General features: G+C 35.5%; 7 protein-coding genes across 17 annotated transcripts; 4 read left to right on the top strand and 3 right to left on the bottom strand.

The window, feature by feature from the left end:
* Positions 1–2,533: 2,533 nt before the first annotated feature.
* LOC111213387 (peroxidase 1-like) lies at positions 2,534–4,098 on the top strand. 2 transcript variants are annotated; one of them, XM_022715135.2, is made up of 4 exons: positions 2,534–2,855; positions 2,935–3,120; positions 3,194–3,353; positions 3,546–4,098. In XM_022715135.2, the coding sequence occupies exons 1-4, from the start codon at positions 2,643–2,645 to the stop codon at positions 3,947–3,949; spliced, it is 963 nt and encodes a 320-aa protein (XP_022570856.2). In that variant the 5' UTR covers positions 2,534–2,642; the 3' UTR covers positions 3,950–4,098. The 2 variants fall into 2 exon arrangements, with proteins under 2 accessions (XP_022570856.2, XP_048613735.1); XM_048757778.1 differs by having other exon boundaries at positions 2,570–2,855; positions 3,534–4,098.
* A 2,597-nt stretch (positions 4,099–6,695) lies between these two features.
* Positions 6,696–8,676, bottom strand: LOC106370132 (peroxidase 1-like). The gene is made up of 4 exons (XM_013810197.3): positions 8,427–8,676; positions 8,135–8,320; positions 7,890–8,049; positions 6,696–7,705 (listed from the first exon to the last, which is right to left on the bottom strand). The coding sequence occupies exons 1-4, from the start codon at positions 8,637–8,639 to the stop codon at positions 7,299–7,301; spliced, it is 966 nt and encodes a 321-aa protein (XP_013665651.2). The 5' UTR covers positions 8,640–8,676; the 3' UTR covers positions 6,696–7,298.
* Positions 8,677–12,453: 3,777 nt separating this feature from the next.
* On the top strand, positions 12,454–18,308 carry LOC106400966 (homeobox-leucine zipper protein HDG2). 7 transcript variants are annotated; one of them, XM_013841378.3, is made up of 13 exons: positions 12,467–12,710; positions 12,986–13,031; positions 14,058–14,337; positions 14,421–14,538; positions 15,280–15,468; positions 15,729–16,142; positions 16,228–16,329; positions 16,416–16,616; positions 16,707–16,884; positions 16,960–17,231; positions 17,304–17,399; positions 17,472–17,839; positions 17,931–18,308. In XM_013841378.3, exons 2-12 carry the CDS (start codon positions 12,998–13,000, stop codon positions 17,817–17,819), a joined length of 2,232 nt encoding a protein of 743 aa, XP_013696832.2. In that variant the 5' UTR covers positions 12,467–12,710; positions 12,986–12,997; the 3' UTR covers positions 17,820–17,839; positions 17,931–18,308. The 7 variants fall into 7 exon arrangements, with proteins under 7 accessions (XP_022558400.2, XP_048613731.1, XP_022558399.2 ...); XM_022702678.2 differs by having other exon boundaries at positions 12,464–12,710; positions 16,707–17,231; XM_048757775.1 differs by having other exon boundaries at positions 12,465–12,710; positions 17,304–17,839.
* Positions 18,309–18,328: 20 nt separating this feature from the next.
* LOC106400967 lies at positions 18,329–19,563 on the bottom strand. The gene is made up of 2 exons (XM_013841382.3): positions 19,171–19,563; positions 18,329–18,802 (listed from the first exon to the last, which is right to left on the bottom strand). The coding sequence occupies exons 1-2, from the start codon at positions 19,492–19,494 to the stop codon at positions 18,620–18,622; spliced, it is 507 nt and encodes a 168-aa protein (XP_013696836.2). The 5' UTR covers positions 19,495–19,563; the 3' UTR covers positions 18,329–18,619.
* A 109-nt stretch (positions 19,564–19,672) lies between these two features.
* LOC106400968 lies at positions 19,673–20,757 on the top strand. Its single transcript, XM_013841383.3, has 3 exons — positions 19,673–19,852; positions 20,178–20,257; positions 20,535–20,757. Exons 1-3 carry the CDS (start codon positions 19,742–19,744, stop codon positions 20,602–20,604), a joined length of 261 nt encoding a protein of 86 aa, XP_013696837.2. The 5' UTR covers positions 19,673–19,741; the 3' UTR covers positions 20,605–20,757.
* A 34-nt stretch (positions 20,758–20,791) lies between these two features.
* On the bottom strand, positions 20,792–25,333 carry LOC106400965 (glutamate receptor 3.4). Of its 4 annotated transcripts, none has more exons than XM_022702677.2 (5): positions 25,032–25,333; positions 23,870–24,279; positions 22,452–23,785; positions 21,913–22,222; positions 20,792–21,839 (listed from the first exon to the last, which is right to left on the bottom strand). In XM_022702677.2, the coding sequence occupies exons 2-5, from the start codon at positions 24,201–24,203 to the stop codon at positions 20,956–20,958; spliced, it is 2,862 nt and encodes a 953-aa protein (XP_022558398.2). In that variant the 5' UTR covers positions 24,204–24,279; positions 25,032–25,333; the 3' UTR covers positions 20,792–20,955. The 4 variants fall into 4 exon arrangements, with proteins under 4 accessions (XP_022558398.2, XP_048613730.1, XP_013696829.2 ...); XM_048757773.1 differs by lacking the exon at positions 25,032–25,333 and adding an exon at positions 24,755–24,770; XM_013841375.3 differs by lacking the exon at positions 25,032–25,333 and adding an exon at positions 24,444–24,680.
* Positions 25,334–26,352: 1,019 nt separating this feature from the next.
* Positions 26,353–27,749, top strand: LOC106401552 (50S ribosomal protein L6, chloroplastic). The gene is made up of 3 exons (XM_048757777.1): positions 26,353–26,504; positions 26,823–27,122; positions 27,295–27,749. Exons 1-3 carry the CDS (start codon positions 26,470–26,472, stop codon positions 27,629–27,631), a joined length of 672 nt encoding a protein of 223 aa, XP_048613734.1. The 5' UTR covers positions 26,353–26,469; the 3' UTR covers positions 27,632–27,749.
* The last annotated feature ends 159 nt before the right edge of the window (positions 27,750–27,908 follow it).

Genomic DNA, 27,908 nt, shown 5'->3' with positions numbered 1-27,908 from the left:
ACTTCTCATATATCAGCGTGGCGGTTACTTATTCTCCAGTTGAATACTCGATGACAGAGGATGTTATAAGGGGTAGTCGGCCGTTTATCTGAACTCTCATACGTACCGAGGTGAGAGTAATCTCGGAGGTTTCAAAGATTCCGATATCCTCACCAATGCTTTTGATTGTACCTTCTTCCCAGAGATGTAAAGGTATACCTTGAACTTTAATCCAAAAAGGTATCAGCGACGGAAAGGAAGGTGAGATAGTAGGCTCCCATCGTTGGAGTATGGCCATCCATCTAGCATAGTGGTATGGTCTTTTCTCAAGAACAGCTAGTAGGTCTGATTCCAGTTCAAACTGGAACTGAAACATGCCTTGTCCGAGGTCTGCTCCTATAGGTCTAACTTCAGTGTTCCAGTGTTCAGTGAAGAATGGGATTAGAGACCAGACCTTTTGCACCGAAGGGTTCGTGACTTTCCCAATCAAAGTGAGGGAGTGCTTAGCTATCAGGTTCGTGGTGTCCGGGGCTTGAATCCTGACTCTGGCCTTTCGTGGTGGTTCATGGCTATCCAAAGCTACAGCCTTTCCTTTTTCGGCTGTTGAGAGACGTCTTGCCATTGTTATGCTTCGGTCCTTTTGGGGATTCAGAGGTTTGTTCTAGATTTTGGGTGTCTCCTTGCTCAGTACACACTGAGAGATTGTAGAAAGGTTGGATCCGTTTAGAAAAGCTTTTCTAGGGAAACCTCCCTTAAAGATTATAAGCTCCTGGTCTCAACCCCTTCCATCTTGGGCCAGCGCGTTTAAGTGCTTCGTCATAACAAGACTGCTTGCCATTGAAGGGAAACCAGAGGATGTCAGAGCTGTCGTCGGCGGTCCCTCCGACCCGGGTCGGGGGAAGAACCCGGTGGTTAAAGAGCTGTTTCGATTAGTGGCTGGTGGGTAAAGCGTTAAACAGGAAAGAATTTGAAAAAACCTTCGAAAGTTTTCTGCAAGAGTTGCCTAGAATGGTAAAGTCTAGAGGGTAGTTGCAGGTGGTAAGAAAAATTTACTGGATAAAGACTCTTCTTGACTTACGTGCCTGGGAGAAAAGTTTCGTTATATATTTAAGTAAGTATAGCTATAACTTTATTAGAGACTAACTATATCTATTTATAGTGATAAAATAAGGATTAGATGAGCTATATGTAAAGAAGGTGAATGTTTGGTCCGTAAATGGAGCTATAGTAAGTTGTAAGTAACATGTAAACTCAGAGCCAAACTTAATTGATTGTATTGAGCCTTATACTGTCATAATCAACAACAACAAAAAGTTTATATATTATTGAGATTATAGACAAAGTTTTAGACTATTGACCAAAATAAGACCAATTTAATCGTGAATTTGAATATATAATTTTTTTTGACAAATGGAAATTTGAATATATAGTTTGTTGTTATCAGTTAATACATCCAGATGTTTCACTAATGAACCGTTTCGATACCACTGATCTTTCTTTATGGCAAAATTACAGTACTCGACCTTATCCCTAATAGTACAACGAACAAACTAGTAACGGGCAAGAGAGCATTCCACGATTAATATCGATATTTTTATTATAATTATATTTAAGGTAATAGTATATAAGATTAATTAAGGGATTTGGTAACGATATCGATTTTATATGCGAATATATCATATGATAATAGAACATAACACCATAGTTGTACATGTATTCCAACTTTACCACGTATATTCTTATTTTGGCGTTTATGTTTTGTCCTAAATTATTGTCGCTTACATCTTGAACCTATCTTTCTTTGTCACAAGAGAATCAATTTCGAAACATTGTATTATAAGGAGAATTGGAGAGCAAGAACTTCACACAACTTCAATATAGAATTAAATTATAAATAAACAGACGATGGCCTTAAAATAAATAAAAGCTTTACCTGCTCAAGGAGGGCTTTTCGTCTAATTATTACGCCAGTTTTTTTCTCGAAGTCAGTCAAACGTTGGCATCTTCTCAAATAGACAAGCGTAGTTGTTGACAAAGAAAAAAGGACCAAACGTAGTTTTATCAGTATCAAAAACTCTTGTGCAGTTTTTTGTAAATATCGAAAGATATGGGACACTTTCGTTAGTAGTTAAACTGAAAGTTACAAGCACTTTTGCAAAACTGTGGACCATTTTATAAATATTTTTTGTAATTTAACATGTCATATTCACTCAATAATTCATTCCTCCCTTTTAAACCAAAGGTACATTTCTATTATAATGGCAAAACAATTGACTTTAAATTTAATAGTGTGGACTTGGTCGTTAGTTTATCTTGTGACTGACTGTTACTGTCCTATCCGTGCCATTACCTGACCTCTATATGTCGGAGTAATAAGGGAATCGTGTGATCCACACCCGCCTTATCAGATATATTAATTCTCTGAGAAAAATACAATCATCAAGTGTGAAGATGTGCACTATTACTGCATGTAACATTGAAAATGTGCAATGTTACTGCATGTAACTTTTCTTAAATTCGAGTTAACGTTTCTCTACATGTAACTTTTCAATGTCTTTTGTTTATCTATAAAAACCATGTGATTGTATCCTTCTTCATCTACAAAACTCCTTCTCATATTTCTTGGCTAATACTCCTCAAAGCTAACGACACGAGAGAGAACAATGGCAATTAAGAACCTTCTTGTCCTTGTGATTCTTCTTGGCGTTCTTGGAGTTTCAGTTGCCCATCCTAAGGGTCTTTACCTTAACTACTACAAATACAGGTGTCCAGACGCAGAAGCCATTGTCCGACGTGTCACAGTTCAATATGTTTCTCACGAGCCAAGTCTTGCCGCAGCACTTCTTAGGATGCATTTTCATGATTGTTTCGTTAGAGTAAGTTTGCTTCTTTGAGACACATTCTGGATTATATATATGAAACACTTCTAACTCTTGTTATGATCCATGCAAATAGGGATGTGATGGTTCCATTCTTCTGAAATATCCATATAATGAGACGGAAAGATACGCTGCCCCCAACTTGTCCGTGAGAGGCTACGAAGTGGTAGATGCTGTCAAGTCAGCGCTCGAGAGGAAGTGTCCTGGTGTTGTTTCTTGCGCTGATGTTCTCTCTTTAGTCGCTAGAGACGCCGTCGTAGTGGTAACAATTCATAATGGACCGGTCCTTCTCATTACATAACGTACTAAAACTTATTTTCTATGCTTTTTTGTAGATCAACGGACCCTGGTGGCCGGTTCCATTGGGCCGGAGGGATGGACGCATCTCAAGAAAATCTGAAGTTAATTTACCATCCCCACTCGCCGGAATAGCTGCATTGAAAAAGAAATTCTTTGACAAGGGTCTTAACACTAAAGACCTTGTTGTTCTCTCAGGTAAGTTTATTAAAATAAAATTTGAATGTTAAATTTATTCATCAAAACCCTTTTTACATAACGTGTGACTGTTTTTGAATGGTGAAAGAATAAAAAAAATATTCAGTTAAGTTTATAAACACCTTGAATGCTATCTAAAAAGACTTGACAACTTTATGTTACCAAACTGAATGAAAATGGTTTCTTGCTCAGGAGCTCACACAATTGGAATCTCCCATTGCAGTGTCATCCACCAAGGTATCTACAACTTCACCGGCAAAGCCGATTCTGACTCGTCGATGAACCCTAGATACGTTAGGGCATTGAAGAGAAGGTGCAACCCAGCTGATAACAGGACGATAGTGATGGACCCACGCAGTGTCAAGAAGTTTGATTCCCACTACTTCAACATGGTGGCTCAGAGGAAAGGTTTGTTCAAATCTGACAGAACACTTCTTGATGACCCTGAGACCAAAAGTTACATTTACACACAAGTTGCTACTGCTGGATCTTCATTCAACAAAGATTTCGCTCACTCAATGGTCAAACTAGGGTTCGTCGAAATCCTTACCGGGAACAAGGGTGAGATCAGAAAGAGATGCGCTTTCGTGAACTAATTAACGATGTCCCTTTTGGATTATTATTGTTTTAAAACGTTTTCTGCTTGCTTTGTGATTCAATGTTTACGTTTGCTCCAGTTCAGTATGCTCCGTTTGTAATGTTTTTTTCGACATTATTAGTAATGCAACTGTTTTCTATTGTTCCACATCCGGTATCGGTATATACTAGCCACATAGTTGTATACCAATAATTATGCACGGGTCGTATACTTTGTTTTTTTTTTTGGTTTCCTTGAAATAGGGTAAAAGGTCGTACAATAGCTGACTTACTTATTTGGTTACTGAAAAGTGTAGAATAATTATAGGCTTTTAAAAAATTTAAGTTTTTCCTATCGTTTTCCATTATAAGAAATGCATGATCTATATCTGTATATACATATATGTGGTGAAGGGTTAATTTACTGAGATAACATAAGTTTAGCCATCAAATAAATAATTATTTTCGGCAGGATTTGGAATAAACATGCGGTGTCATTTTACGTACATGTGATATGTTTTTTTGATGCCACTGAGAATCTCTGACAGACGGGACGACAGTTCCTTCCAAATTTTATATTATTTTGTCCGTGTATCAACTATTATGTTGTCTAAATTGGTGGTCATGCTATACTATCCCATGATAAACGTAAATATGTCAAATAAATAACCTTTTGTTGACAATTTGTTTTGTAGGGGGATATGTTGTTGACAAATTAGAAGTTAAGGGGGGTAACTAATAAGGATGAGGAGGCTTGAGGCAGACGATGTAGTTTGAGAAAACGATGGAAGAGAATAAAAGAAAAAAATGATTCAGGCCAGGATATGAACTTGTGTAACTTGTGTAACACACATAACCAGAGCCGTGAGAAGGATTTTTTATGCCATAGACCAAACTGAAAAAAATATTATTTATATAATATTTTACAGTAAAATATTAAGATATAATTATTTTGTAAGATATATTTTTATAAAATTAGAATTATTTTATGTTTCATTTGTGAAATAAAATTTGTAACATATAACTTTATTATAGTCTAAATAATATTTATTCTAAAATTATATGATAAGGTTTACTCTACAAAAAAATGGTTTACTTTGCAAATTTTAAGATAAATAATAATAGAATAAAACATTATCACAATGATATCAATATTTTTTGGGCTTAGGAATATTATGTTTTTATTACAGTGAATATTTTTAAAAAATAAAAAAAATTGACGGAAATTAAATAAAAATAAAATAAAATATTTAAAAATAATGTAGATATAATTGTAATTAATTAATATATCAAAGAAGTTTTAAGAACCTTAAGTTGTTATCTAGGTTCAAGTTATCACTTTTTTCAAAAAGAATTTTCACCAGTGTATTATATAAAATTTTTGAAATATGCCGTTTAAGTTTTATATAAAAGTATTAGGGCAATTTTTTCAAATAGCTATTTTTAAGTTTTTGTCACAAAAATAGCCCTCAGGAAAAAATGATCAAAATAGCTCATTTTTATTTTGATTATTTTTAATACTTATTTTTTAAAATTTGAAACTATATCCTTAAAACTCCACCTCTTAACTCTAAACCCTAAGTCTAGATTAGTTAACCCTAGGATATAAATATATTTTTACCCTTTAATAAAACTTATTTTGGTCATTTTCTTATTTTTGTGACAAAAACTTAAAAAAAAATTATTCTAGGGAATTTCTCAAAAATATTATGTCCTAAGCCAATGTTTCAAATTTTCGTACGTAAGCACGGCTCTGCACATAACAAACTAGTTGTTATTACTATCTCTATTTTCTTACATATTCATTATATATTAAATAAGAAGCATTGTAATAAATGCGTTCACACTAAAATGGACACATGTCACATGTAGAGAGTTTTTCAACTAAACTCTACATAAATATGTTCACACTATGTACTTTACGTTTTTTTAATATAAAACTCACATGCATGGTTCTTCTTTAAGTTATTTTTACTGTTTACGAATAGAGCTGGACAAATTATTTATAAATTTTGATTCGATTCGTTGTCCGTTTTGATTCGAACCGAAAAATTAGGATATTCGTTACTCTACGAAGCAAATCAAATACTAAAATGCAATATCCGTAAAAAAAAAACAAATCACAAATATCAATATTTATAGGAACGGATATCCAATTTGATCTGTTATATGCATATATATATACATATATTTAAAGAATTATATATAAGTTATATATTATAGTTTATATAAATTTTAAAATAATTTTGTTTTTAAATAATTTCATTTTCAGAATTTTAATTTTCATGTATTATTTTAAAAAAAAATGTCATTTAATATTAATTAACAGTATCTTTATATATTTATCAATCATCTTTATATACTTTTATATACACATACATGTGCACATTGACGTGAACACCTTATAACTAAGTATTTACCACAACTGAAATATCTAATTTTTTTTTAAGTTAAAATATTCTTTTTCTTAATGCTTCTTTCACTATCGACTAAATTGTAGTAAAATGATTTGTCTTAATAATTTTCTTTTATTTTTTTAACTATTATCCATTAGAAACTATAATATGAAACCATTGGTTCGACATCACGACTATCTAAGATTCATAACATGAAAACAAATAAATAATAGTAATTTTTGATTATCACAGGAAAAAAAAACAAAAAAACATCAAACATTTTAACCGAACAAACCAGATAAATATTGATTTAAAATGATAGTTATATTTCAGGAGATTAAAAACCAAAAAACAACCTAAAGCCGAACCGATATCCAGATTAAACAGATTAATGTCTTATTATTAAAAAATAACGAAACTAATAATCACATTCCGCGTAAGGCGCGGTTATTACCGAGTTACTAATATAGTATTTGCATATTTTAAGAAATAAATAGTCTTTCCAAAGAGCAAAAGAGACGGCAGAGATGAATCTTATGATCATTTCAAAGAAGTTGAGTTTATATGTTCCTGAGAATTGAATTATTTAAGCATCATACCAGCATCAGAAAGATCGTGTTCTCTGAATTCTATCAAGATCACAGGATTTATTTTCTTGTTTAAAGGAAAAATATTTATATTACAGATGGCTACCTAATTCTGCAATGATTTTTTTTTTAAATGCGCTCCAATGATCTATAAAAAGCCTGAGGAGATTATTTGTCGTGTCTGCAGCGGAATGATTATGATTTATGCATCTTATAAAGGAGATGATAGTTAAAGAAACATGACATTCCAAAACATCATAAGAAGGACACTGAAATACTCTTGTCTGAAAACAGACTTGAAGGAAAGGAAAAACATCCAAAAGAAAGAACAGTTGGAACAATGTTGAATCCACAATCCAAAGAAAGAGAGAAAGCTTTGATGAAACTCAGTTTACGAAGGCACATTTCCTCCTGATCTCTCCCTTGTTCCCGGTGAGAATTTCAACGAAACCTAGTTTAACCATTGACTCGGAGAAATCTTTGTTGAATGAAGATCCAGCAGTAGCAACCTGTGTGTCAATGTACCTTTTGGTCTCAGGGTCATCGAGAAGTGTTGAGTCAGATGTGAACAAACCCTTCTTTTGAGATACAATGTTGAAGTAGTGAGAATCAAACTTCTTGACACTGCCTGGGTCCATCTCCACTGATGTCCTGAAATCAGTTGGCTTGCACCTTTTCTTCAATGTCCTAACGTAGCTAGGGTTCATCGAAGGGTCAAAGTCACCTTTCCCGGTGAAGTTGTAGATACGGCTGTTTATGAGACCGCAGTTAGAGATGCCAATGGTGTGAGCCCCTGCACAATAAACCATTATAATAAAGTTCAGAGGTTATGTACACAGAAATAAACTTGTAAAGGTTATACGCATCGAAATAGACTCTCAAATTATGGAAAATTTTTTTTTATTAAAATTCTTACTAAATGTTTATAACCTCAAAATTTTAGATTCCGCCCTATTAAACACTCGAAAAAGCCATACCTGACAGAACGACAAGGTCTTTAGTGTTAAGACCCTTGTCGAAGAAGTTCTTTTTCAGTGCAGCTATTCCGGCGAATGGGGATGGTAAATTAACCTCAGATTTTCTTGAAATGCGTCCATCCCTCCGGCCCAATGGAACCGGCCACCATGGTCCGTTGATCTGTAAGAAATCATAATAAAGTAATGTATAAGAACTCTTATTTAAATGGTTTTTGAGAAAACTCAGTGAAGTGTGAAAACGCTACCACTAAGACAGCGTCTCTGGCGACTAAGGCAAGAACATCAGCGCAAGAAACCACCCCGGGACACTTCTTTTCTAGGGCTGACTTTGCAGCATCGACCACTTCGTAGCCTCTAAGAGACAAGTTTGGTATAGCGTCTCTTTCTGCGTCCTTGTTTGGAGATTTCAGAAGAACTGAACCATCACATCCCTATATACATAAAATCATAAGTCATAACAATAGTTAGCATTGTTGTTCATATACATTGTTCTAGACTTACAAACGCAAAAAAAAGAAAAGTGAAGTAAGAGCTTACTCGAACAAAACAATCATGAAAATACACCCTTAGAAGAGCGGCTGCAAGACTCGTCTGGCGAGAAACATATTGAACTGTGACACGACGGACAATGGCTTCTGCATCCGGACACCTGTGTTTGTAGTAGTTAAGGTCAAGACCCTTCGAATTAGCAACTGAACCTCCAAGAACGCTCAGAAAAACTGCAAGAACAAGAAGGTTCTTGATCGCCATTGCTCGTTTTCTTTGTTGAGTACTACCCAGGAAATATCAGAACCAGCTTGGAGATGAAGATGAAAGAGAGACTCACAGGCCTTTTATAGACCACCCAGAGACATTGAAAATGTCCATGGAGAAGTATCAAGTGGAATTTACATAAACCCATTTGCAGTTTTCCTCTGTTTCTTAATATTAGGTTTTAAAAACAGAGTAGGGGGAGGAGGACATTGCAGGGCCTCCACTAAGCAGAAAAACTCAAAATCATCTTTTGCTATTTGAAAAGGTATGGACTTTGGACAACATGTGAGTTGTTTTATTAGTTCTTAGCTCTCAAAGTTGAAAAAAACTATAATAAACTGCTATGGTGTGTGGAATCCACGTTCTTATATTATTTTAGAAAATCATCCAAGTTGCTATATTTAGTAACTGGAAATCCATATTGCTTAGTAAACTAGTCTTGTGAGACAAGTAACCACCTAAAATTAGGTTATTATATATACATAGTCGTCAAAAATGCTCGTCGGTCTCAGTGGTGTTTAATTTTGGGCCTTGCCGATTTATTTGACGGGCCTAAAATTGATCAGTTTTACGGCCCATTCTAGGAATCAGAAAGACAAAATTAATCAGAGTTGTAATTAGGTTCACACGATGAACATACATTCATGGCCTCGATTCAAAACTGATGCGATAAATTATTTACTTCATGATGCCCCCATATATCATTTTTCTACGTGACGTTTATAACAGTTTTTGGGTATGTACATGTAGCAGTTCTTTTAAATTTTAACTTTTAGAAAAGTAGCAGGAAAAAAAAAACTCAAATGTTAGGTATTGAATTATTAGTTTTTGTTAATGGGAGAGTACAAATGAAGAGGAGGTTAAAGTGCAAGAGAGGCATGAGAGCAGTAAATAGCCGAAGCCATGCAGCCTCTGTTAACATTTAATGCTAAAAAACTACTCGCCACTGGACATGTCAATTAGGGCCGAAGCCCGTAGCCCGAACCCGTCCAGCCCTAAAAATTACTGGGTTTGGACTTAGCTTTATAAGCCCAAACAAAAATTGGGCCTTTCGGGCTAAGCCCAAACAAAAATTGGGCCTTTCGGGCTTAGGTATTTTGGGCTTAAGCCCGTTTTGGCTAGGGCCGGCCCGAAAACCCGAAATTTATATTTTAGCGTAAATATTATCCTTCTTTCTTGTAATCGAAACTATTATTAGTATTGATATATTATTTTAATATTTTTATTCAAACTCTAATAAAGCAAATATAAAAGTTGTTAATGCACTTTATTGTTTCATCATTACAAGTGTTACATTTTAAATTTTACAAAAGTACCTTCTTCTTTCATGTACAACATTTTTTTATTTTCAAAATACAAAGTATGAAACGTTTGACCATGTTTATCATAAATTTTGTTCTCTTATATTTTTTTGTTTTAATTGATAATTGATTATTTAAATCTTATTAAATTTGGTTTGTGTATAAAATGTTTTTAAAGCATACGAAAAAATAAAAAATTTGTGATAGAGAAGAAAATTTTAAACTCACTTTATATATTTTTTATTTTTTTTAAATGAAACTCTTTTTTTTTAATAAAAATTCACATGTATTAAAACGATGGAAGTGACAATGACAAATTATTTTTCGAAAAACCCACAAAAGCCCGAAAAGCCCTATAGCCCTATAAGAGCCGGGCCGGGCTTTGAATTCTAGGCCCAAATTATTTTCGGGCCGGGCCAGGCCGGGCTCAAATATTTACGGGCTTAGCGGGTTTGGGCCGGGCCGGGCCAGGCCAGCCCGAATTGACACCCCTACTCGCCACTCTATCATCTACATACAGCTCCATCTATATGTGTACATACGTGCGTATTTTTAAAAAATTTATAAAATTACATATTACAAATTTTTTTAATTATTTTATTAACCTCGGTATGTAAAAGCTAATGAAGTAAATAGCAATATCTTTTTAAAAAATGCAATATCTTTATAAATCTTCGCGTGATAAAGAGTGTAATTACATATGAATGCATGAATTTAAATTTAAATATTTATCATTTATATGGTGAAGATTTGTATTTAAATAGCACTAGTTGATTTTCCCATGATCATGCACGGGTATACATATTATAAAATAAATACATTACAATAATTTAATAATATTTTATTTTTAATTATTTATATTGTAATCAATATGAATGGTTTCAAAAAAACATTATGTTATTTTAATTAGACGTATAGTTTTCGATATATAATATCTCTCGGCTGTTTGGTTATTATTTGGATATATTAGATAACATTTACATTTCCGATTCAAATATAATATTTATAATATTATTTGAAAATTTCATATTTATCTGTAGTATGTTAAGCCTTTCTATAATTTATATGTATAAAAATATTACTATAAATAAAAAAATATTATTTTTAATTTAATGTTTGTCTTTGTATAAAAAATTAGAATTGGTCTAGTTACTCATTTTGTGGGTATATTTTGTTATATATCTTCTGTCAAATTAAAGTATAATTATTTTTATTCATTGTATTAGTTTGGTTGTTCATCTTAGATGTGTAAATATATTTTGATTTTTTATAGTAATTTAGTATATGTTAATTTGGAAAAACAAAATTATAAAAATAAAGTGATGATAGGTACAAAGTTACATAAAAACATAACCGATAAATTTTAAAAGGAAAGATTATTTATTTACTTTAATATGAAGATTATTTTTCTAAACTTTTCTTTTTATGTAATTACATTATATATATAAAAATATATTCGTCTTAAATTTTATTAATATTTTATTATCATATATATTATTTGAAAAAAATAAAAGGCAACCTAAATAAAAAAAGGAAGATTAAATTAAAAATTTATTCATTAAAGATATTTTAATTTATGTTATTTAAATTATCTTTTAATAATTTGAGAAATAGATTGATTTAAATAAAATGCTTAATACTTTTAAAATATATATTATTTTGTTTAAGATTATCTTTTAAAAGCGAAGAATATTTCTTTACTTTAAAATCAAGATTATTTGGTAAACTTTCCATATTATGAATTACACTATATATATAAAAGATAATTTCGTTTTTAAAATTTATAAACCTTCTTTACTATATTGGTTATTTAAAAAAATAAAGAAAAAGGAAACCTAAATAAAAAAAATAAAAAAATGGAATAAATATTTAATAATAATAATTAGATATATTTGATTCATTAATGATATCATTGTAATCAACCATTGTGAAAGTTAACGTGAGCATGACACGTATGAAACTGACTTCTCAAATAATATTATAGAGATAACGCACGCTATAGAATAACGAATTTAATTTGTGTCTTAAAATAAATATTTAATTTTCATATGAAATATATATCTAGATAAGTCCTTAGATTTATTAACTGAGTAAAAAAATTTGATTGTAGTTAAATAACTTTCTCTATATAGAACTTTCATCTAAGAAAACATTATTTTTAAAGTGATGTAAAGTTAATTAAATTACTTACAAAACGTAATTAATATCTATGCTAGATTTTGGTTAATTTTATCATCCAGATGATGTATTAATTCGCTTGTAGCTATATAAGCGAAGATTAATTTGGTTGTTTTCATTATGTGATATTTTATAAAATTAATAAATTTTTAGAACTATATAATTATATAATGATAGCGTGGTCTCTATTGGCCTTTTAGCCGTCATTTCGAGTATACTATAATATAAAGTTATAAACAATACTAGTATATAATAAAATTCAAAACAAATTTTGTAACATTATCTCTCTATGTTCTCCCTCGCTCTCTATAAGCGTGTATGATAATAAAGTGTCCCACTGTCACCATTTAATTTCATTGCACCCTCTCAATACTCTTTGCCATTACTCTCCTCTCCCAATTTTTCCTCTCTCTTCCTCCAAGATTTTTTTTTTTTCCTCCAAGATTTACACCTAGCTTTCAAGCTCTTCGCCAAAAAACCGCCTGATCAGTACAAAACCATCTCTGGTTTTCCGACAAACAAAGCTCAGACCACACACCGATACGCTCCTCTCTCTCCCTTTAGGGCTTCGCCGCGTCTTCCTAACAATGTATATCCTCATCATTAATTTATTGAGTTATATATATATTTTTTCATTGATATTAAGCAAAACCTTTTTCATTTGTCTAATGTAGTTGATCATTACACTAGTGTTTTAGCCTCTTCATAAAACTCTCACTTTCATGAGGATTATATAACCAAATAAATCTCGCCTATGTTGAATTTGTCATTTATTTAGTCTTAATTTTCATTGTAACATTAATTGATAACTATTTTCCCTCTGACTTTCTAATACTACTATCTTTTTTTTTTTTTTTTTTTTAGTTATTGAGATGTATGTCTGAAGACAACACTAGGAAGAAGGTTAAAGGTTTATATTATATTCTCTTCTCTTCGTAGATTCTTCTTACTATACGTTTGTTTTGATATATAAAAACGTGTTTATATTTTATATGCATAACTAAATATTCCATCTATTTGTGAAGAAAAACGTTAATTATATACGGTAGTGGTAATAAAAAACAGCTGGCCTTATGTCACGTTGGTTGTATGTTGTGTAATAACTTCAACGTTGGTCCATCGCACCGTGCACAGACTATATAATATTTTTCATTTAACTGTTTGAAAAGTTGCAAAAGATAGTAAATTAGCACTTTTCCTGGAGTGTTTTCCTTATATAAGAGTCTGCTAATGATTACAGTATATTTAATTACATTTCGTTCACAAATATTGTTTTTTGTTTTTCATAACCAGGATAGAGAGGATTATTTGTATACCTACTTCTTGCCCATTTTAATTTGCTTTGAACAAAAATGAGTCCAAAATTTCTCTTTCCATCTTCTCTCTCCTCATGAATTCCAATACCATTCTATTAGAAAATGGGAAAATTGGATATAAATGTGGTTTTCTCTAAATAAAAAATTCGTTATCAAGTCATCAAATGATTTCCATCTACACAACATATAATTTTTCAATCAGTTTCAATTTTTTTCATTTTAGCCTGCTGGAAATTTTTAAGGCAAAAATGTTGGGAGGTTCGAATAATTTGTATTATGTGAAATTCATTATTTTGGGTTGGTTATTAAATAACGTATTAATATGATTGTGATGTTTACGAAAGGCTCTTCTTTCTTGCTTTCAATTAGTGGGTCCTTTGATTCCTACCAGCATCTCCAAAATCTTCGTTTTTCTTTGAGCCTATAATCTTTTGTAAGATCTTCAAAAAGAAAGATAGAAAACTCCAAAAAGATTGAAGGTGTTGACGTGGAATAAGTATTGCCATATTTTTTCACAATCTTCGTGAAACTTCTCTTCTTATTGACTTGATTCTTGTACCCAAGAAGAAACCCTAATTCTTTATAACATCTGTCAAAACTTTCTATTATTTTCTTATTAGGGCTTGCTTTCAATTTCAAGTTTAAGAAAAAGATGTTTGAGCCAAATATGTTTCTTGCGGCTATGAACAACGAAGATAGCAACAACCACAACTACAACCATGAAGACAACAACAATAACAATGAAAGATTTCTTCGGGACGAGGAATTCGACAGTGCGAATACTAAATCGGGAAGTGAGAATCAAGAAGGCGGATCAGGAAACGATCAAGATAATCATCATCCTAATAAAAAGAAACGATATCATAGACACACTCAACTTCAGATCCAGGAGATGGAAGCGTATATGCATATCACAAATTTCATGTTTTGGTTCACTAGTTTATTTTTCCATTAATTTAGTATTATCATTGGTTGTTAAATAGATTCTTCAAAGAGTGTCCCCACCCGGATGACAAGCAAAGGAAACAACTTAGCCGTGAACTAGGTTTGGAACCTCTTCAGGTCAAATTCTGGTTCCAGAACAAACGCACCCAAATGAAGGTATATATACTGATGATCATTTATACACTTATGGATCTATATCAAAGTATAAATATACTGAAAGGCTTATGTTATGCTCTGACGGCTAGACCTACATAATGCGTCTGATCCCAATCACATTAATTTTAGAAGAAAATTAATCAGGAATTCTATAATAGTATAATATAGGCCTAAGAAATGACAAGCTTTTGGGTGGATTTTTGTTGTTTGATTTATAGTTTCTGCACTAATTCGAGTAGAAATTTGGCAGGTTTTTTAAATATAGTGATGTTTGATTTAAAATTTTCTACATTGATTCTAGTAGAAGTTTTGGCAGAATTTTTAAATGTAGTTAAAATAATTGACTTAGTTTTCTTAATTTGAAAAGTTCTTCTTTGGCCGAAACTATATTTTTGGCGAAATCAGCCATAGAAAAATTGTTTAGTTGAAAACAACTTGCCCATTTAATAGCTAAGTTAGAACCATAATGTATAGACAGAAACGTTTTGGACTCATGTGCTTACGCTATGCAAATACGGTGAACACACATAACGTGTATGCAAGTGTATCATGTGTGTAGTATATACATATACTTTTCCTCTTTTAGTAAGAACCCTTTGTTGCTTCATGATAGTACTCAAATTAAAAAACTATTCGTTTTCTAATTTAATTATATTACGATTAACAGCAACAAAAAATAAAAGACACAATTAATCATAGTGAAACTATGAAGACAACATAAAAATGAGTTTATTGGTGCAGAATCATCACGAGCGGCACGAGAACTCGCATCTTCGGGCGGAAAACGAAAAGCTTAGAGGAGACAACATTAGATATCGAGAGGCTCTTGCAAATGCTTCATGTCCTAACTGTGGTGGTCCAACGGTTATTGGAGAAATGTCCTTTGACGAACACCAACTCCGTCTTGAAAATGCTCGTTTAAGAGAAGAGGTATGTACGTGAATTAATTGATCATACCTTATATTTTATTGTCTTTAATTGTAAGTAGTAAAATAATAGTTGAAGCATTTTCTTTTCAAAAAGAAAAGTTAAAAACACAGGTTTTCTAAGTGAAAATATACAAATCTTAAAACATACTTTAGCTTAAAGAAATCGAGAGAGTAAATAGATAACTAATATATAATTGTAAGTTTCTTGTGACACCAAACTATATTATATGAAAACAAATTATCTTCTTGTTTGTCATCTAGATCGATCGAATATCTGCAATAGCAGCCAAATACGTAGGCAAGCCAGTCTCAAGCTATCCTCTTATGTCTCCACCTCCACTTCCTCCACGTCCCTTAGAACTCGCCATGGGAAACTTTGGAGGAGATGTTTACGGAAACAACCCAACCGATCTCTTCAAGTCCATCACTGCACCAACAGAATCTGACAAACCGCTGATCATCGACTTAGCCGTAGCTGCAATGGAAGAGCTCATGCGAATGACTCAAGTGGACGAGCCTTTGTGGAAAAGTTTGGTTGTAGACGAAGAAGAATATGCACGAACGTTTCCTAGAGGGATCGGACCTAAACCGGCTGGATTTAGAACCGAAGCCTCACGAGAAAGCGTGGTTGTGATTATGAATCATGTGAACATTGTTGAGATTCTCATGGATGTGGTAACAAACATTTTGCATTTTATATATTATTAGTAATTTTCTGTTATATGTTTGATTTTTTTTAAACATTGATATGGTGTTGCAGAATCAATGGTCGGTTGTTTTCGCGGGGATGGTGTCTAGAGCGGTGTCATTAGCGGTTTTATCGACTGGGGTTGCAGGAAACTATAATGGAGCTCTACAAGTGGTAAGTTTTGAGTCTTACTTACTTACTCTATTGTAATAATGTAAACCTAATAACTTGGAACTCAAGAAACCACTCTGTTTTGTCAGATGAGTGCAGAGTTTCAAGTTCCAACACCGTTAGTCCCCACCCGGGAAACTTACTTCGCACGTTACTGTAAACAACAAGCAGATGGTTCTTGGGCGGTTGTCGATATTTCATTAGATAGTCTCCAGCCGAATCCACCGGTTAGATGCAGGAGGCGAGCTTCTGGATGTTTGATTCAAGAGATGCCAAATGGATACTCTAAGGTAACAACAAATAAAAAAACATTAGGTTATGTGTGGAATAAATGTAAATTTCAAAATGTATTTTTTAAGTAGAGATGATTAATGTAACAGGTGACATGGGTGGAACATGTGGAAGTTGATGACAGAGGAGGAGTTCATGACTTATATAAACACATGGTTAGTACTGGTCATGCCTTTGGTGCTAAGCGCTGGGTAGCTATTCTCGACCGCCAATGCGAGCGGTTAGCTAGCGTCATGGCTACAAACATTTCCCCAGGAGAAGTTGGCGGTATAAACATAATACTATTTGTTTTACACAAGTACTTTCTCAGAATCATAGTACTAATTTTGATAAAATGTGCAGTGATAACTAACCAAGAAGGGAGGAGGAGTATGCTGAAACTGGCGGAGAGGATGGTTATAAGCTTTTGTGCAGGAGTGAGTGCTTCGACCGCCCACACGTGGACTACATTGTCTGGTACAGGAGCTGAAGATGTTAGAGTGATGACTAGGAAGAGTGTGGATGACCCAGGAAGGCCTCCGGGTATTGTTCTTAGTGCAGCCACTTCCTTTTGGATCCCTGTTCCTCCAAAGAGAGTCTTTGACTTCCTCAGAGATGAGAATTCAAGAAATGAGGTTAACTCTTTTAGTTACTACTAGTCTACTACTAACAACTTTGAGCAGAGTCTTAATGAGATATTTTTGCAGTGGGATATACTGTCTAATGGAGGCGTTGTTCAAGAAATGGCACATATTGCTAATGGGAGGGATACAGGAAACTGTGTTTCTCTCCTCCGGGTGAATGTGAGTAGATTTGTTTGTTATAATTCATATGATCAAGGCTTTATACTTTTGAATCTTTTTTTTATGTCACAGAGTGCAAACTCTAGCCAGAGCAATATGCTGATTCTACAAGAGAGTTGTACTGATCCTACAGCTTCCTTTGTGATCTATGCTCCGGTTGATATTGTAGCCATGAACATAGTGCTAAACGGAGGCGATCCGGACTATGTGGCTCTGCTTCCATCAGGTTTTGCTATTCTTCCTGATGGTAATGCAAATGGTGGAGGAGAAGGAGGGTCGCTGCTGACCGTTGCGTTTCAGATTCTGGTTGACTCAGTTCCCACGGCTAAGCTGTCTCTTGGATCTGTTGCGACTGTTAACAATTTGATTGCTTGCACTGTTGAGAGGATCAAAGCTGCTATGTCTTGTGAGACTGCTTGAAAAAAAGCACCCATTATTAGGTAGTTTCAGTAATAAACAGTTTGTAGATTTTTTGTTGTCTAGCTGTTAGGCCTTAATGTGATCAAAATACTTGTTTGGTTCTTCCTGCAGGAAATAAGATATCGGTTTGAAGAGAGCTTTTTCGGTGTTAAGCGGACGAGTCAAGAGCGAACCTCACAAGATAGACCATTGAGTAAGGTTATATGTGTAGTGTTAAGTTTTTTCTCTGCTTATTTGTTGAAACAAAGCAGTGGAAAAACTTTATACTTACAAGTGAAAATGCAAATGGCTTTAAGAGGTTCGGGAATTGACTTCCCCTGCAACATACTGGATTAGAAAAGTTAAAAGGTCAACAAATGCTTCTTATAAACTTGTTTTTGTGTCACAGTTGTGTTTCTTCTTTCTGTCTTGTAGTTAAGACTTTGAAGCTTGTATTTGCTTTGTAAGCGTATGGAAGTTGGTTAATCAAAAAGCTCCCACTTTAGGTTATGTAGCAGAGATTTCAAGCATGAATTTGATGCCAACCAAGCAAACACTATCTGAGAGAACAATAGCTTGAACAGAATCCCAAAATATCAAATACAATGTGATAAAGAAAAGAGTTAAAAGACTAATCAAATGAAATAATCACCCTCAAGCAAGCTTTCTCCTGGCCAGAACAGGGGATCTTATGGTAGAATAAGAAACCAGACCACAAGAAATCACCTCTTTTTAGGTCAGCTATTCAAAGTTATCCAAAGACGCATAAAGAACAAAAAAAAGGGTATAACCATCCCAAATGAGAAACATACACACCTCTTCTACGCCAGCTTTCTCCTGGGCATAATAGTGTACCTCTTTCCAACAGATCCAGTGCTCTTAGTTGAACTAGAGACTAAACCACGAAGAACAGCCAGAACCCCAATACCCATGAAAGGCACATACATCATTAGCAATCTCTCAGATGCCTTCCCCGAACCTATCATCTCTCCCAGGATTGCAGCCTAAGGATCCACGTAGACAATACATCAAAAGAAGATACACACACACACAGTTCTCAAACCATAGCTCCACAAAAACGCAGAGCAGATATAAACATAGATTACACCCTAAAAAAAACTATGCAGCTCAAGATCAAATCTAGTTTCACCATTGCAAGTAAAATAAAAATCTTTTCCACCAAGAAACACTGCTAACGCTAATCTATATATCATTCACACTGAGAACATTACACTACATGATACAAGAATCACATAGCATACAAAATCTCATTAGTCACTGCATTGTAAAGATAAAGATCTCAAAATCAACTCATAAACTATAATTGTATATAATAACTACGTTATGTGATTAATGTTCCTCCTCATTGTACCATGGAAGTGACGAGGGAAGCTCCGTAAAGCAAGCAGGTGGTGCAGAACCACGATTTTCCGGCGAGGATCGCGTAGACGTTAGCGATCGAGAGCGGCCACAAGAACACGAGCTCATGCCAGACGAGTCCGACGAGGAAATGCGGCTTCTCCATGAGCAAGTAGTCTCCGAACTCGGCGATGTAACTGGTTTTCAGATCGGTGAGAAACGCCGGGAAGATTGATTTGGGAAGCGCCGTTTGTCCGTCGATGAGCGGGCCGATAACCGCCATTAGAGCGAAGCATACGAATAGGATCGCATCGATCAGCTTCCCAATAGCTCCCATCTTCTTCTTCTTCTTCTTCTTCTCCGATTGATTCGAAATCTTCCGAAACCGTCGTTGACCATGTAACTGATCTAATTATTGGTTTACTTAACCGAACTAAATAACAGAAAAGAAATCTCCGGTTCAATCAAATCGTATTTTTCCCGGTTCAGTAAAGTTGGTCAAATAGTGAATACACCGGTTTAATCAAGTGGTTAGTTTAACTACATTTGAGATTTTGAAGCAGTGGAGAGATGGAAACGTTGCGATGAGCGAGACGAGACCAGTGCCGAGGAGAGAGAGTCCATGGGGTTTACCGGAAGGTCACCGTGAGCCCAAAGCTCACCGCTGCAACGATCGCGTCGAGGACGTCGTCCAGGTTCTCACGTTCTCCTTATTCTAAAAGTTCGTTTTTTTTTTCCCCCGTAAAGTTCTTGTTTTTGGGTTGGCTTGTAACACTAGAGAATCCATTTAAGGTTTTTTTCTAGGGTTCTTTTACTCGATCATTTTTCTAATTGCTTAAAGAACTATAAATTTACTTCCTTTATCAGCTATTGAGTTTTTTTTTTTTTTTTTTTTTTTGTTGTGCCATACACAATGTTGAACTGCAATTGAAAGAGCTAAAATTGCTTGGCTTGGGGCAATGTTGTTACAATTCTCATACATTGGCACTCTTCGTGATCTATTTTAGTAAAATTTTGCAGGCGTTTTTCGAGGGGAACCCGTTTAAGACTGTTCCAGGACCTTTTAAGCTCTTCTACCGATGCATGCGCTCTAAGCCAGGGTATGTGCATTTTTCTTACTCTTTTACATTCATAGTGTTGTTGATAATAAATAATAGGCTGCAGAACGTTAGTTTTTTTTGTTGTTGTATTGATAGTTTATGAGTTCTTGATTATTTATTTATCCACCAGTTATTGTAACGCTTTTACACACGACCTGCTAAAACCAGTTTCTCGTCTTTCTGGTTCACTAAGTATAGATTAGATCTTCAAGCCATTTATTCATTCTTAATCGTTCTTGTGTACTGATGCCTGAGCCGTTCTTTTTTTTTTTTGCAGAGAGGAACCAACAGAGCCATTCACGTACCTCGACTTGGAACCTCCAAAAAGAGAAGCAAAACTTGAGTAAAACTATCACTCTTTTATTTATTTCCTTCAGACTTTTCAACTGAGCATGTAATTGCCAACACTCTGATGTTTTGTTTCTTTTCAATATGCATCAACGATATCCTCTTGTTTTTTTTTTTGTCATAATGCTAATAAAAATTGGTACTTGGAGTTCCATTTCAATATTATCTTCTGATGAGGTGAATAAAGATGAGTGAGTGCTTGCTTCCATTGCATATCAGAATAAGATTTAGAATTTATATTTGGCTTTTGGTTTCCTTGAACTTTGCTATTACAAAATCTTGATGATGATTTTATCTACGGACCTCCTAAGTATACGTTAAAAACAAATTATTGAACTCTCTATATCTGTTTAAGGAATCTCGCTATGTTGAGAATGTGAGCTCCCAGCTCCACTTTGGCTACTTTTGAGTTTACTGCTACTCTTCTGTTTCAGTATCTCCTTGATCTCTGCTTCCCTCTTATCCACAATCTTCACCAACTCCTTGAAACTCGGTGCTCGCAAACCTCTCCCCGATCTAGACGCCTCTGTCACTTCGCTCGCCCTCTCCTCGTCCCCAGTATCCGGTAGTAACCTCTGGTACTGCCAGAACACTCTCCAGAAGAAGACAGTAAGCGCTATGAAGCAAGTGATGCCACAGATAAGGAACAGTCCCCAGAAACTCTTGAGCGAAAGCTGAGAGGTCTCGCTGTTTTGGATCTGCATTGAGCATTCGTGCTTGTAGTTAAGCCATTTCCTGTGGATTTTCTCCAGCTCCCCTTCTTCGGAGAGCTGCAAGATGGCCGTGGACATGTCTACAGCCAAAGGGGAGTCTCTCTGGAACGCGAAGCCCCAGCCTGTGCGTGTGAACTCTTGTCCTACTGTCCGGTACTTGCAGTTGCTGTTTGTCAAAAGGACTTCGATGTAAGGAAGCTCGTCGACAATGGCTGCCACGCCGCCGGCTTTGGGACCGAGCTGAAGAGCGGAGAGGTAGTGTTCTTCGTCTCTCAGCGGAACAATCCTGTGAGGAGATATGTTAAGCTCGTTGACCAGGTAGTTTCTAGCGAATGTACCGTCTTGAACACCGATTGGTTCGTTGCTCGTTATCAAGCTATCTATTCCTTCTATTCGAGATGTCAGCTGTTGCACGGTGAGTATCGAAGTGAGACTAGCTGTGTAGCTAGAGTTGATGATCAGGACCACGAACAACCATATGATCAACACCAGCCTTCCCAATGAGCTCACAGTGTTCTCCCCTGAAAAGATCAAAAGTAAAAGTAAGCTCCCACTATGAATCCACTGATCTTGTTGAGAGAAACATATACTTACTATGAGAGAAGAACATGGTCGAGAAGCTAAACCAGAAGATGGTGATGAGTTGACGCCTAGGAGGGCCTCTGAACTCGTGGTTGAAGCGGTGCTCGAGGATCCAGACGATGGCTCCAACGAAGAGAAAGAAGGCTCCAGTGACAGCCCACATCTCTATAGTGAACGGTTTCAGGAATGACCAAGGACTAGACTTAGCCTCCTTAACCGGAGCCACCACCACAAGCCCTGACTCTATAAACGGCTGTGTGAAATCCACAAATCTCGTTCTGTTTGTAACAATGGTGATATCTCCAACCGCTACATCAAAGTTCTGCAGAGGAATACAAAACAAGTTAAACATCTTTTGAAAAACATTTAAGTTTATACATACAGATTAATAAAATATTTAGTTTTGCATATTTCCAAAATAAAAATATCATCATCTAACCATATTTTAACCAATAGAAAAATAAACAGAAAAATATTGTTAATAAATTTTGAAAATTTTTACTCTACAACTATAATTAAACTGAAACGAGAGAGTATTAGCTACTACTTACATCTGCAACAACTTCATTGATCAGGTTGTCATAAGAAGGATTCTTCTTCCCATCTCCATACAGTATATAGTTTCTTGGAACAGGATAGGGAAGCAACTCGATCGCAGCTTCAAAGACATCAATGCAGTAGCCTCTAACACCAGGCGGGTTCTTGTCTTTAGAAACATAATCTTTATAGCTCACACGGTTAGGCACTGCTATTTTGAGCGGCTTTCCGTTGTTAGGAAACACCCATCCACGTGGAGGCTTTGTCACTTCCCCTGGCCATATGATTCCATAAAGACGCTGGTTCGCTGTAGATGTGTTCGGAGGCTTGGAGTACAACGTCTCTGGAGGCACCACTGAGAGACCTGAATGGTTAGACCAGTATCCTACTCTCCGCGGACCTGTGCCTTCTATGTTCAGAACTTCGTACGCCGGGTTAACCCGGTTTCTCTCTGAATCAAACCGGATTGGCCCGGTTAAACCGATGTGATTCATCCCGAGAATGATCTCAAGAAACCTCTCCCCTTCGTTGAACACACTCAACTCTGATAACCGAAGACTGCTACTCTTCATCTTGTGAAGATTCGGGTCGTTGGAGAACGTCACTCTGTTGTTATCTCCGAAGAAAACATCGAGCGCACGAGCGATCAGCCAGACAGAGTCATAGGCATACAATGCATAAGAGTTGAGACCTTCTTTAGGCCTAAGATTCCTCCATCTCTCCATAAACCGTCTCTTCGCGTCACTCTCGGCTGTGTAATGCCGAAAGGCAACCACTCCTTGCAAGACATCCATCGTCTCCGCATCCACGGCCCCCATGGAGTCCAAAACTGTAGGTAGCCAGTCCGTTGCGATCCAAACGTAACCGCTCCCCATCATCCCAAGAGACTTAGCCACCGAGAAGACGTTTAAACCAGAGTCAGGGTTCACATGGACGACGTAGACACGAGAAGCCATCAGGTTAACAGAGACCAACAAGTCTTTGATGGAGGTAGCGTCCGCGCCGGGAGTGATAGCAGCTTTGTGGGAGATTCTAGCTCGTTTCTTGGCGAGCGCGTCGCCAAGAACCAATACCCCGTTGCGGCCGCACTCGTCGTCGACGAATATGGCGATGACTTGTCTCCATCCGGAGTAGGATACGAAGTCCGCGACGGCTTGCATTTGGAAGTGGTCGTTCTGAGTGGTGCGGAGGAAGTAAGGGTACTGGAGTGAGGAGAGGGTTGGATCCGTTGCTGCGAATGATAAGAGAGGTACGTGTAGCTCGTTGGCTACGTAGGAGATCATGTGAGCGATGGTTGAGGATTGTGGACCGATGGCTGCAACCACTTGTGTTTCCATCAGCTGTAAAGCTACACAACATAAGATTAAAAAACAAAAATAATCATCACTTTCACATCCCTTTTTGCTAATAAGAGAGAGCAGTGTATGTATACCTCCCATGGTGCCAATGAATCCACTGCAGTTGGAGTCTTGGAAGACAATGTTAAGCTTGGTACCCTTGAGTACGGTTTGGTCAGCGTTGACATCATCCATCGCTGCTTTAAAGGCTGGTTTGGCCGCTCGTCCGATGAAGGAGTCGTAAGTAAACAGAGCTCCAACGTTTACAGAGCTTGGCCTCTTCAATAATGGGTGTGAAGCAGATGAAGAAGAAGAAGAGTTTCTTGAGAAATCAGCTTTACCAGCACATTCTTCTGGAACCACCCACAAGAAAGAAACACATAACAAGACAATTATCATTGCTTTCACCATGGAGACTCCTCTCGTCATCAAGAAAAATCCAATAAAAAGCACTGACTTTTCTTCCCCTAGGCCTATGTAATCATTTGATTATTTGAAATGACACCTGGAAAATAAACAATTCGTCAGTTCGGAGCATGAATCAAAATCAAGATTTAACAACGAAAAAAAAAAAAAAAAGACAAGAACTGATCCAGAAAATCTAGTGAAAGAAGGCAAACAAACCAAGAAATCAGGACTTAGATTCTGTAGAGATGGGTGGATACATACTCATATACTATTATATATAGGAGACCTTTGGATCCTGTGGAGACTGGTGCTTACATGTGGAACTAGGACTGAAAATAAAGAAGTGTAATAAGAGGGACATCTTAAAGATGGTTTTGCAAAAAGAAGCAAAAAAAGCGCAATTAATAATTCAATGAACAGAGAGAATCATATATGGTGGTGGCAGTGATATGTCAATTAATTAAAAAGAAGAAAAAAACTTATTCTTCACACAAACCAAATCAGTAAAACATAAACGAAACTAATAATAGCGGTGATATTCCATTTTGATAAAAATAAAAAAGCAAGTAGACCTTAATTTTCTGCAGAACATGGCAGTGACAAGTGAGTGGTTGGAGAATAAATGATGTAATAGTACATCCATATAAATATCGAAATTTTGACGATTTTTTTCTTTTTTTTTATAAAACTTAACGAAACTCTTATTGGAAAATATTATAATTTAATAAAATTGAAGGAGATCTCTTTGAGATCTTTGGACCAAAAATTTGGAGAAAAATTCACAAATCCAAGCTCTATTAACAAAAAGTAAACCAAAATTAATGCAACTATAAATAAAGAAGAAGCAACCTTGGAATAAATACGTGCAACAAACTTGAATCAGAAATCAATATGATATTCTGGAGTGAACGAGTGAGTTAGCAGTAGAGCACAGGAAAAGAGACACATAAAAGAAGATGAAGAAGAAGAGGAACAGGAGAACTGTTCAAAAAAAAAGAAGAGGAACAGGAGAACTGTTACTCAAGCTCAAGCAAAGAATAAATCAAATATTCTTTCTTTTTAGTATTATTATTATTATTTGTGTTTCATATTTACGTTTTTTTTGTTTAGGAGTGCCATTTCTGGGGTGGTGAGTGATGGACGCAGGCCAAGGTGTGGTGGGGGGTATCCATGCTTTTCTTGTCTATTCATACTATTGGAGAATCAAGTTTTTTTTTCTGGCTCTCTTCTCAAATTTGAGGAAGAAGTTATAAACCATTAACAACAATTGCAAAATACTTATATATTATTTGAAATACTTTCATAGCATTATGGAAAATATAGTTTATAACTTCTTCCTCAAATTTGAGAAAAGAGCCAGAAAAAAAAAAAACTTGATTAATTGACAACCTAGTTGCTTGAAGAAGGGAAACTTCTCCTCAATGTTTGCCAATTAATTTCAAGTTAAAACAAGAGCCAAGAGATATTATCAGCCATAGATATAAAGTTTTTATACTACAAGTTTTGGGACCCGGAAGTTTTCATATGATAAAAAGGTGCATGAAACACATGGACTCGACTATTCTTTGTACCTTTAATAGATTGTTCATAAAAGAATATTGTAAAGTTGAGCTCCATTTGTGAACAATCTATTAAAGGTACAAAGAATAGTTGAGATCCCACACTAATGATCGTTGGGGGATCTTATAACATCACTTTTTTATATTTAAAGATAACACTAAAAGAAATCTGGACCAGTAAATATACAAATTCGGTTTTTTCTTCTTTAATTCGATTTGTTATTTGTATTTTTCAGAATGTAGGGGCCCTTATCATCTTCTATTTCCTTGTGTTTATTTGTCTATTATATTTCAGCCATGTCTTTAAACGAATGTATGAGTATGACGATAAAGAAGAAAAAAAGATTTATAACTCCAAGTATTTGATCGAGCATATATATCGACCCCAAATCATTTGATACAAAGTATTATTACCTTTGATAGTGTGTGGGGACAGTCATAAGTTTTTTCACTCTACGTAACTCCAGTTTTTTTTTTCCAAAAATTTACTGTCTTGCTGGGTCTTAAAATCACAAACTAAAAACAAAATGTTGGGCTTGTCTATAGTGCGCCTTATAATAGCTATTTACTAATGGGCCTTGTAATAGTTATATAATAATGGGCCGCAAAGCAATACTTTCAAAAGATATAACAGAGGAGGACAAACAGTGGCTGGATAAGTCGTTTTGGATAAAACACTCTCTCATCTCTCCTGGAGCAGAGCCTCAGCTCCGTCGTCAATCCTAGCAATGGCTTCCTCAGTCGTCACTTCTTTTCAACCCAGGTACTATTGACATATTTAAAAAACATTATACCGGCTATAATTCCATTAGCGTTCAGCTTTCTTTAATTTCATAATCACGAGTCCCCTAGAGTGTAAAGAATCATATGTTAGTTTTCTATTTCGAAATCGATACGAATGTGAACTTGGTTGGTGATTTTTTTTTTTTTTTTTAATTCAGGATTCGTAAATCTTAATTTTAAATTTCGAAAAAGTAGAATTCTAGAAGTTATTACATTATCTTAGCTCCTGTCTGTTGGTTCTTTGACTGTCTAGACATGTTTTTGTTTGTTTGTCTGAAGATATGAGATGCTTTTTTAGGTCAGCATTTTTGGGAGATAGGAACGTGTTCAAAGTCTCAGCCACGCCTTCAGCTCAAGTGGGTTACTCAAGGAAGACTATCCAGTGTAAGGAATCAAGGATAGGGAAGCAACCTATCGCTGTACCAACCAATGTAACCATTGCATTGGAAGGTCAAGACTTGAAAGTCAAAGGTCCACTAGGAGAGCTCGCGTTAACTTACCCACGCGAAGTTGAGCTCATCAAAGAAGATGCTGGTTTCTTGAGGGTCAAAAAGACCGTCGAAACTAGAAGGGCTAACCAAATGCACGGCCTCTTCAGGTTAACAAAGCTCTCACCTTTATTATATCAATTGGTACAAAGTTTTCAACTTTTTATCAAATGGTCACAAACTCTTGAACTTGGTCACAAACTTTTTATCAATTGGTTACAAAGTCTTGAACTTTAGAGGCTGTTTATTGCTGCTAACCGTTTTGCAACTCTAATGTGTTAGGACGCTAACGGATAACATGGTAGTGGGAGTATCAAAGGGGTTTGAGAAGAAGCTGATACTAGTGGGAGTTGGTTACCGTGCAACCGTGGAAGGGAAGGAACTGGTTCTGAACCTCGGGTTTTCTCACCCGGTTAAGATGCAGATACCGGAGAGTCTCAAGGTGAAAGTGGAAGAGAACACGAGGATCACGGTGAGTGGATACGACAAGAGTGAGATAGGGCAGTTTGCTGCGACGGTGAGGAAGTGGAGGCCTCCGGAGCCGTACAAGGGTAAGGGAGTGAAGTATTCAGATGAGATTGTGAGGAGGAAAGAAGGCAAAGCTGGAAAGAAGAAGTGATCTTTGTGTCTTCTTGTTGTTGTTGTGTATTTTACTTTACATGTTCTCCTTTCTATGTTGAAATGTGTATTTGCTCAAATCTTTTTTTTCAGAAAAAAAAACTAAAATTGTGAAACTATTCTCTCCATGATTCAATGCTTGCAAACTACTGAGTGAAAAAAGGTTATTAAAAAAAGTAAATCTTTGAGAAAAAATGTTAGTAAAAAAGGAGAAACTATTTGCAAATTAGTTAAAAATTGTTTAACGATATGAATTCGACAATGAATAATGCATTTTC

The sequence above is a fragment of the Brassica napus genome, chromosome C5, assembly GCF_020379485.1.
Source record: "Brassica napus cultivar Da-Ae chromosome C5, Da-Ae, whole genome shotgun sequence".
Taxonomy (NCBI): Eukaryota; Viridiplantae; Streptophyta; class Magnoliopsida; order Brassicales; family Brassicaceae; genus Brassica; species Brassica napus.
The sequence above is the reverse complement of the archived record's forward strand: the minus strand, read 5'-3'. Positions and strand labels throughout refer to the sequence as shown.